The following is a 10,955-nucleotide window of genomic DNA, read 5'->3' on the forward strand; positions in this document are numbered from 1 at the left end:
AGGGATTACCACATAATAACAAGTCACTGCTCGTTTAGCAACTTTGGTGGTTCAAGCTACTCTTAGAGATCAGATAATAGAAGCACAAGATAAAGACCCATTCTTGTAAAAGATCAAGAATGAGATTGGTACTGATAAGAGAAAGGATTACCAAATAGCTTTGGATTAGGCACTAATGTTTAAAGGAAGAATTTGTGTACCTAAGGATGAAGTTTTGAGGAATGAGATATTAAAGGAGGCTCATTCCACCCGGTACAACGCACATCCTAGTGGTACGAAAATGTATCGAGACCTTCGAGATACATTTTGGTAGAGAAATATGAAATGAAATATAGTTCCATTTCTGGCAAAATGCATAGAGTGCCAACAAGTTAAAGCAGAATATCAAAGACCGATAGGGTTAGTAAATCCATTAGACATACCTGAATGGAAGTAGGAGAATATCGCAATGGACTTTGAGGCAGGATTTCCAAAGACAGCAAGATGACACTATGCTATATGGGTAATAATGGATCGTCTAACAAAGTTCACTCATTTTCTTCCAGTAAAAATGACATTTACTCTAGATCAGCTAGAGCAATTGTATATTAGAGAGATTGTAAGATTGCATGGTGTCCTCGTGTCCTTTGTATCTAATAAAGATCTGAGATTTACATTAAAGTTTCGAAAGAGCTTACAAGGAGCTATGGGAATGAAATTCAATTCCAGTACTACATATCACCCTCAATCCGATGGTCAATCTAAAAGGACCATTCAAACTTTGGAAGAAATGCTAAGGGTCTGTTTTTTGGATCTAATAGTGGATTGTCTAACGAAGTTCGCTCATTTTCTTCCAGTAAAAATGACATTTGGTCCAGATAAGCTGGCGTAGTTGTACGTTACAGAGATTGTAAGATTGCATGGTGTCTTTGTGTCCATTGGTGTCAAAGTTTTGGAAAAGCTTACAAGGAGCTATGGGAACGAAATTTATTTTCAGTACGATGTATCACCCTCAATTTGATGATAAGTCTGAAAGGACCATTCAAACTTTGAGAGATATGCTAAGGGCAAGTGTTCTGGATCTAGGATGTAGTTGGGAATCGTATCTACCTTTAGTGGAATTTGCATATAATAACAGTTTCCAAGCAACTATTGGAATGACACCGTCTAAAGCTCTCTATGATAGAAGATGCAGATCACCTGTTCATTGGGATGAAGTTGGAGGAAAGAGAGTTTTGGGACTAGAGATTATTAAAAGAACACTTGAAATCATTGATAAGATTTGTACTAGGATAAGAGCCGCGCAAGATAGATAAAAGAGCTATGCATATAATAGGAGAAAAGACTTGGAATTTGAAGTAGGAGAGAAAGTGTTTTTAAAGGTGGCACCAATAAAGGGTGTACTTAGGTTCAACAAGAAAGGTAAACTACGACCTCGTTATATCGGATCTTTTGAAATACTTAATAGGGTTGGGAATGTGGTTTATCGACTGGCTTTACTGCTTGAACTATCAACCGTTCACAACGTGTTTTATATATCGATATATGTGCATGATCCTAATCACGTGGTGAATTATCAATTCCTAGAAGTACAGAAAGATTTATCTTATGAAGAATTACCGATTAAAATATTGGATCGAAAGGTGCATAAATTACGAAACAAGGAGATTCAATTGGTCAAAGTGCAATGGAATAATCATGGAGTAGAAGAATCTACTTGGGGGGAAAAAGAAGTCAAAGATAAATATCTAACACTCTTTACTAATCCATAAGGTAAATTTTGAAGACAAAATTTTGTTTAAGGAGTAAGGGATGTAGAAGCTCAAGAAATAAAAATGAAATTAGACTATTATTTTGTGATGATCTAGCACCATGAGCCTAGCTCATTCAAGAAACGAGCTATGGAAGTTCAACCCATTTAAGATTTTGAAAGCCCATGCCATAAGTTAATTAAAAGCCCAACAGTTTAAAAGATTAAGTTCAAGTAAATTTATTTACATAGATTTAATGAATAATTGGGTTGCCATAATGGTCATCTACAAGGTATTTCATATTGGCAACCTAGGTTCGAATCACCATGTAGATGTTTTTATGTAACTTTTTATGAACGATTTTTTATGGCTTAAAAACTTTTCAAATTTAGTTAAAGACTCAATTTAACAAATTTAATGATAATACAACTCCCTGATTTAGTTTTTTTTTTTTTAAAGGAATGTTACAAGAAGTGGAAGGTCACTTTTTCACTATACCCCTCCTCAACTCCAAATTTCCTCTTATTTTTTTTCAAAAAAATATATTTCATGTCAATTTAAGCTAAGAAAATAACAAGGATGAGAAGAAGAAAGTTTTTCTGCACATATTGTTCTTTAATATCCAAGAAAATTCAAGGTAGGTTAAGGTGCAGGTGTTTACTTCATTTCAAATTATGATTTCTAATAAATGTTTGAATGAAATGGTACCTTCGGGCATGTTACTTCGGCACTACAACAGTCTGAACTATCATTCTTCGGCTTTACGTGTTATGGTAATGCTAAAGTAATTGGATTTTGTCAAAAATTCATCTACGTGCAATGGTATGAATCTATAGTTTGAAATTTTTAATTTGACAATGAAATGCACCAATGATATCTATTGAGTTTCTAACTCATGGATTAATTCCCTTTGTATAGGTTGAATGAATTTTCCTTGAGGCATGGATAATGGTAGAGGACGATGCAACATGTCATAGAGAAGCCGGTGATTTAATATCTTTAGTTGATTATGAAATGTTTACATTTTCTTTAAATTAGATTCCCATGGATTTCATGTGTGGATCTATTCTACAAACATTCTTTATGAATAAATTATGTTTGAAAGTAGATATATGTCATACAAATAAATTTACAAATCACCGTTTACAAAAAAATGTTAGCGATTTAAAGTTTTACTATCTCTTCAAAAATTTCAGTTTATCTCATCTTTAAAAATTCATAAGTCTTTTGTTACTTGGCATTTTTATACAAAGCTGGTGGCGTTGGATAGCCACATAAGTTAGTTACTGAATGAACTTAGAATCATAATAATCCGATGTTGGTAAAATTTTGTATGTCACATAGAGTAAACTGCACTAGGTAGTGTCGCTGTTTTTCAGCTTCTGCCCTTAATTTCAAAAAAAATCATAACTCACTCGTTACTTGATATTTTTGGACGAAACCAATTGGATTTGATAGTCTCAAGGATTAGCTCCTGAGTATAGTTAAAATAATATCGATTCGATGTGTGTAGAATTTTATATGATACTTAATGAAAAAATAAAACAACAATATTACTTTTAAAGTTTTGCCAAAAACTTCACATCAATAGTGGTTACATGCATGGAATCCATTCTAGAAACATTTTTGAATTTGTTTTCTTTTAGTGTCGAATTTTTTATTTTAAAAAAAAAATCTTGAGTTAAATTCTAAAATTAAATCTTTATACCTTCCACTAAAAATATAGTTAATTAATTTATGGCTAAAGTACAGTTAATCTTGTGACATTTTGATCCACGTGGTCATGGTGTTAAATCAAGGTTGCAAAGCAAATGTTATCCATCCCAGACTTTCTATTTTCTCGACCAATAAGTTCTCAAAGCCTCTTTCCGGAATGCAATTTTAGTATATTACACTTGGTTTATAGCGCTCCTCTGCTTCGGGATTAATAAATCTCTTCCGATCAAATGTCGTAGTAGATGAGGAGGCAGTGACTTTGGATTTCTTTTTAGGCGGCATGTCTTACTGTACCTTTATAGATTGTGGAAGCAACCAATATCCCAATCCAGAATACAAGTGCACAATTTCTTCCAAGAGGTCACTTAGGCATTACTTCAAAAACTTTGCCGACACAAAACTCAAGAAAGCATAATTTACTTTCTAATGGTAGCAGTTTATATCCAATCAATAATGAATATTCCTCCCCAAAGTCATCTAATCAACCAATCAAAAGGAATGCCCACAAAGCCAAGAACCGTTCAATGAAGAAAAACAAACCAACTACGAAAATTCCTTACCTTGTATGAGAGGATTCCTTAGCCAAATAATTCATGTGAAGGGGAAATGATATATGGAATCAACAATGATGTAGATGAATGTGCAAAGTGTGCTAGAGTTCTAAGAGGGGAGGGGGTCGAGAGGAGTAGAGAGAGTGAAAGGGGGAAATTAGGGTTATGATGAAATGAAAGAGAAAAAGTAAAAAAAAAAAAAAAGTGCTTTTTTTGAAAAAATAACACGGCGCTGCAGCGCCCTATTTGGGCGTTGCAAAGCCCATTTTACTGTCAAAAGTTTTTATTATTTATTTATTATTTTTTTTAAAAATGGCTGGCGCTGCTGCGCCCAATATAGGCACCAGTGGATTTGAAAAAAAAATAAAAATGAATTTTTTTTAATTATCTCCAATTTACCCTTTTCCCCATGTTGATTGTAGTGTTGATGGGACCAAATTTGAGCATGTCTCTACAAAAACAAAAAGAAAAATATATTATTCATGTTGCCTACGAAGAATAAAATGCCTAACTAATGCCAAGAAATTCAAGAATAGAGCTTGGGTTACCTCCCAAAAAGCGCTTCTTTTACGTCATTAGCTGAACGTGATGTGGATTTAATTTGACTCTTTGAGAGCAATTTCTACCACATATCGATCTTCCTCGCCGCAATAATGTTTGAGGTGTTGACCATTCGCCTGAAAAGATGTTCCATCCTTGTTCACTAATTCCACTGAACCGTAAGGAAAAACTTTACGTACCATGAATGGCCCTGAAAACCATGATCTAAGCTTTCTTGGAAGTAACTTCAAGCAATAGTTGAATAGAAGAACTCGTTCTCCCAGCTTGAATTCTCTCATAAGAAAGCTTTCGTGGAAATAACTTCAGGCGAGAGTTGAATAGAAGAACTCGTTCTCCTGGCTTGAATTCTCTCATAAGGATTCTCTTGTCATGCAATAGTTCATCAAGTTGTAGCAAATGTTGGTTACCGGCCAATTTCGTATCTAGATTCAACTTTTTAACTGCGCAATAGGCTTGATGTTCCAGTTCAACCGGTAGTAACATGCCTTGCCAAATACCAGGCAGTAGGGTGACTTCCTATTGGTGTTTTGAAAGCTATTCGATATGCCCACAGTGCGTCATCAAGATTTGTGGCCAATCTTTTCGGTTTGTGTTCACTATTTTCTCCAATATCTGCTTAATCTCTCGGTTGGAAATTTTTGCATGTCCATTTATCTAGGGGTGGTAGCTAATTGCCAATTTGTGCCTGACATTGTATTTGGCTAAAAGAGAGTTGAAAAGTTTATTACAGAAATGCATTCCTTCATCACTTATGATTGCTCTAGGAGTGCCAAATCAAGTGAAGATATTTTTCTGCAGAAATTTCAAAACTACCTTTGCATCATTTGTTGGGGTAGCAACGACTCCAACCCATTTCAACACATAGTCCACTGCAAGATAAATGTATACTTGACCGAAGGATGGTGGAAAGGGACCCATGAAGTCTATGCCCCATACATCAAATAATTCTACTTCAAGCACATTAGTCATGGGCAGCTCATGATATCTCGAGATATTCTCGATGCGCTAGCAATGGTCACATGTTTTCACAAGGCATAACAATCTTTGAAGAGTGTTGGCCAATAGAATCCCGATTGTAATACCTTGGATGCAGTTTGGGTAGGACCAAAATGATCGTCATAAAGTGAGGAATGACAATGCTCCATAATTGACTGTCTATTCCATAAGAATACACTTTTTGATGATCCTGTCTGCATATCTCTTGAAGAGCAGTGGATCATCCCACAAATATGACTTGACATCATGTAAAAATTTCTTCTTTTGATGGGAGGTAAAGTCGGGTGGCATTTTTCCACATGCCAAATAGTTAACAAAGTCAGCATTCCATGTAGTCAGTGTTGAAACTACCAAAAGAAACTCGTCTGGAAAAGTTTCTTGAATCAGACCATCTTTTGTCACATTCTCATTCTCTAGCCGTGAAAGATGATCAACAACAACATTCTCACTACTTTTCTTATCCCAAATCTTCACATCAAATTCTTGTAGTAGTAGGATCCATTGAATCAGGCGTAGTTTAGCATCTTCCTTTTCAAAGAGATAGCTAATGGAGGTGTGATCTGTGTAGATGATTATTTTAGTACCAATGAGATAAGATCTAAATTTATCACAAGCAAAAACCACTGCTAGCATTTCTTTCTCTGTTGTTGTGTAATTCAACTGAGCTTCATTCGAAGTTTTGCTAGCATAGTGAATTGCTCAGAATGTCTTTTCATGCTTTTTTCCTAAAATTGTCCCAACTGCGTGATCACTGGTATCACATATAACTTCAAATGGTCAATACCAATCTGGAGCTACCATTACTGGAGCTGTGATCAATTTCTCATTTATTACTTTAAATGCTTTTAGGCAATTTTCATCAAACACAAATGCGGTGCCTTTCTCCAGAAGGTTGCACAAGGGTTTAGCTATCTTTGAAAAGTCTTTCATGAACCTCCTATAAATCTAGCGTGACCCTAAAAAACTTTGAATGCCTTTGACATAGATGGGTAGTGGCAGTTTTGCTATTGCGTCGATCTTTTCTCTATCCTTTCAAGTCCCCTTCCTGACACATGGTGGCCAAGAACAATGCCTTCTTGTACCATGAAGTGGCACTTCTCCCAGTTAAAAACTAAATTTTTTTCTTCACAACGTTGCAAAACTAGAGACAGATTGTGAAGGTAATTATCAAAAGAAGTACCAAATATAGAAAAATCATCCATGAATACCTCCATGATGTCCTCTATAATATCTGCAAAGATCGCCATCATGCATTTCTAGAATGTTACTGGTATATTGGATAACACAAAAGCCATCCATCTGTATGCAAAAGTTCCATATGGGCAAATGAATGTTGTCTTTTCTTGGTCTTCTGGTACGATTGCAATCTAATTGTAGCCTGAGTAACCACGAAGAAAATAGTAGTGGAAGTAGGCAGCTAATCTGTCTAACATTTTGTCAATGAATGAAGTGGGAAGTGATCCTTTTTGGTTGCCTTGTTTAGCTTCCTATAATCAATACACACTCTCCAGCCAGTTACTGTCCTTGTTGGGATTAGCTCGTTCTTGTCATTCTTAATTACTGTCATCCTGCCTTTTTCGGGACCACTTGTACTGGACTGACCCATTCACTGTCTGAGATAGCAAATATGATTCCTGCCTTTAGTAGCTTCAGTATCTCTGGTCGTAACACTTCTTTCATTGTTAGATTTAATCTTTTTTGGTGCTCAATTGATGGCTTATAGGATTCTTCCATGATAGTTTTGTGCATGCAGATTGTCGAATTTATACCCTTAATATCAGTTATAGACCATCCCAAAAGCTGCTTTGTACTCTCTCAGCACATTTAACAATCTGTCTTCTTCATCCCTGGGGAGTGAAGACGAGATTATCACTAGATGTGCAGAATTTTCCTCCAAGAATGCATATCGAAGGTGATCAAGTAGCTACTTCAATTCAGTCTTAGTGCTTTCATTACCTTTATTCTCATCCGGTTCCATTATCTTTTGACTATCTTCATTCTGTGATGGAACATTTCTATTTGGCAAATATTCAAGAGCCAATATGTAGTCAACTAGGTCCTTGCTGTCCGTATACTCTCATGAGGCGGTAACATCATACCATGTTGCACTCATCATCATACAATGTTCTAGGTGGTCTTCAATGAGTACATCTTATTCTTTTACTACAGTATCAATGAAGTCAATTATGTGGCACGTCTTTGTATCATCTGGAGATTGCATTGACTGGTAGATATTGAACCTCGCCTCTTCTTCATTTACTCTTAAGGTTAATTGACCTCCCTAGACATCAATCAAAGCTCTTCCAATTGCTAAGAAAGGTCTGTCTAGGATTAGTGGAATTTCCTGATCTTCTTCTATGTCCAACACTACAAAATTTGTTGGGAAAATAAATTTGTCAACTTTCACCAATACATCCTCAATAACTCCTCGTGGGTAAGTAGGGGATCGATTAGCTAACTGCAAAGTCACCGTTGTTGGCTTAACTTCCCTGAGACCCAACTTCTTGAATACTGAGATTGGCATCAGATTTATGCTGGCTCCAAGGTCACAAAGAGCTTTATCAAAAGAGGAGCATCCAATAGTGCATGGAATGGTGAAGCTACCTGGATCTTTCCTTTTTTGAGAGAGCTTCCTTTGAAGAATTTCACTGATTCTTCTATCAACTTCATCGTTTCGTATTCTTCCAATTTTCTCTTTTTTGACATCACCTCCTTCATGAACTTTGCATTGTTTAGCATTTGTTCTAGAGCATCAGCAAATGGGATGTTAATATAAATCTTCTTGAAGATATTCAGGAATTTGGCAAACTACGTATCCAACTTCCTCTTCTGAAATCTTTGTGGAAATAGAAGTATGGGTTCGACGATTGGTAGGTTATCAGGGAAGGATATAGAATAAGGCTTGTAATCCTTTCGTATTTCTTTGATCTGATTTTCCTGTGTTGCATTTGACTGTTCTTCCTCCTTGTCAAGGGTGGCAATAATTTCTTCTGTAGGCATATTTTCTACAACTTTCTTACCATTCCTTAGTGTGATGGCCTTGCAATGTTCCTTCAAATTTATTTCTGTCACTTGGAAACTTTCCTGTTGCTAGGATTTCACTGATGTAGCCAACTGCCCGATCTGAACCTCAAGATTTTTCATTGTAGCTCCCATGTTGGACACATGCGTTTCGATATTATCCAACCTCGACTCATCTTTGTTGAACCATGATCTTGTTTCAAAGATGAAAGTTCCAAAAATATCTTCTAAAGATGGCTTCCCTTCAAAGTGCTGATTGTTGAATCCTGATGGAGGTTGAAATGTGTTTTTGTTGTTGCCATATGAAAAATTTTCATGGTTTCTCCACCAAGGATGATAATGATTAGAAGAATAGTTACCCCTTTGATTGAAATTTCTGTTGTTGACATATTAAGCCTGTTCGTTCACCATTTCTGCCTCCGGATGAACTGAGGAAGTTGCAATAGTTGAATTTTTTTTTGATGATTTCATTGCATAGTGAGTGTAGCTATTTGATTGGTAAGTGATGACAATTGAGATTCCAATCCTGTGATGGAATCTACTTCATGCATACCTGCTACCTTCTTCGTGCTTGATCTCTCACTTGACCAGTGATAGTAGTTTGTAGCTATGTCATCCAGCAAAGCATATGCTGCTTCTACTATTTTAGCCATTAGAGTTCTTCCTGCAGCTACATCCATAATATTTCTGGTCTGCCCATTTAGACATTGTAAAAAGTCTCAATATGTATCCAATTCTGATTTCCCTATTTTCATTTGTGTTCTTCGTGTTTCCTATTCGTCTGAGTCCTAGATCTAAAAGTCTTTTGGTAATTTAGTTGTTTTGTGTTTTTTTTTAAAAAAAATTAATTAATTACTATTCATTTGGTACTGTTCAGTTGAGGACATGGTCTGAGCAAGTCTTTAAATCTTTCCCAAGCTTCACAAAACGGTTCAAAATCAAATTGTCTGAATTGGCCAATTTCACTTCTAAGTTAAGCCGACTTGGAAGGAGGAAAATACTTGGTGAGGAGTTTCTGAGCTAGACCGTCCCAAGCAGTGATGGAGCAATATGGTAATGATTGGAACCACAATTTAGCCTTATCTCTCAGGGAGAAAGAATATAAATGCAGCCTAATTGCATCTTCCATCACTCCATTCATTTTTATTGTATCACAACTCTCCAAAAAATGAGCCCATATGAGCATTTGGATCTTCTGTAGAACTTTTCCCAAACTAGTTCTGCTGAAATATATATATGAGCCCTAGCTTCAGTTCAAAATTGTTTGTTGCAATAGCAGGGTATACAATACTCCATTGGCGACCGGTCTAACATAGTCCTTAATAGGCCATGGCTGATTGTTTTCTTGAGCTACTCTTGCATCCTGTTCTGCCATTATTTCACGTTCGTCCCTATGTAAACCCCTTAGAAGACAAAATATGTGCGTTCTGGTTCAGGATCAATAGGCAATAGATCAGGATTTCTTACCCTTCACATAAACAACTGAAAATGAAAACAAGGGGATTGTTGGAAGTAGAAATAAAGTTAACAAAGTAACAACAAACTCCAAATGAAAGCAAAGTTAATTGGTAATAATATCAATAGAAATCAATCAAAACAATCACCGGCAACGGCGCTAAAAATTTGCCATCCGTTTTATGAGACGTGGTATAAGCGCAAGTGTATGGTGTCAAGTTTTGTAATATAGTGACGGAATTGAAATGTCGAACCCACAGGGATTGTTGTTTTAGCCCATGAAGCTATCCCTTCTTGCTTTGTTCAATTTCCATGCTTCATTGCCATGTTCTTTTCCATCGTTCAGTTCATACTCAAATTTTATGATCTTCATTACGGCTTCATCACAACTCCAAAATTTGGCGTTTTCTTAAAAGTTGTCTAAGCTACAAAATAACATGAAAACTCGTATCAAAACATTCAAATGTGCTCAACGACAACCCAAAAACTAAGATTTGAAGGTGCTAAATATATGAATGAATTACACTCATCACTACATGATTTGTTAGTAGTGTACAATGTTTTTCATATTTCGATGCCTAGGAAGTATGTACATGACTTCGAGCATGTTGTAAGCTACCAATAGTTAGATATTCAGAGGGATTTGACGTATGAAGATGTTTCTACAAAAACATTAGACAAAAGTGTGTATTTTGAAAAATAAAGAAGTCACCTCAGTTAAGATTCAATGGCGAAACCATGGAGTAAAAAAGGCTACATAGGAAAGAGAAGAGGAGATCAAGACCATGTACCCATGACTCTTCTCCTTGATAAGGTAATTTGACAAAAAAATTTAAGGGGTGAGATTGTAACAATTTGTATAATTCTTCCTTGTTTTTTTTAAAAATAGAGCGACCTAATTCTCATGTTATCTTTAGTCAATTAG

At 35.9% G+C, this 10,955-nt stretch overlaps 1 protein-coding gene across 1 annotated transcript; it reads right to left on the reverse strand.

The window, feature by feature from the left end:
- Positions 1-7,706: 7,706 nt before the first annotated feature.
- Positions 7,707-8,554, reverse strand: LOC111378519. The gene is made up of 3 exons (XM_023001734.1): positions 8,367-8,554; positions 7,956-8,298; positions 7,707-7,835 (listed from the first exon to the last, which is right to left on the reverse strand). The coding sequence occupies exons 1-3, from the start codon at positions 8,552-8,554 to the stop codon at positions 7,707-7,709; spliced, it is 660 nt and encodes a 219-aa protein (XP_022857502.1).
- Positions 8,555-10,955: the final 2,401 nt, after the last annotated feature.

The sequence above is a fragment of the Olea europaea genome, unplaced genomic scaffold (genome assembly GCF_002742605.1).
Source record: "Olea europaea var. sylvestris unplaced genomic scaffold, O_europaea_v1 scaffold1828, whole genome shotgun sequence".
NCBI classification, from domain to species: domain Eukaryota; kingdom Viridiplantae; phylum Streptophyta; class Magnoliopsida; order Lamiales; family Oleaceae; genus Olea; species Olea europaea.

Bases quoted from the DNA above. Each gene is read 5' to 3' on its own strand.
- LOC111378519 (XM_023001734.1), bottom strand. From the start codon at position 8,554: ATGCCTACAGAAGAAATTATTGCCACCCTTGACAAGGAGGAAGAACAG. The intron at 8,299-8,366 runs GTAGTTTGCCAA...CTGATGCTCTAG, and splicing joins CAGAAGAGGAAGTTGGATAC to AACAAATGCTAAACAATGCA. The intron at 7,836-7,955 runs GTTGACAAATTT...ATTGATGTCTAG, and splicing joins TTGAGGATGTATTGGTGAAA to GGAGGTCAATTAACCTTAAG.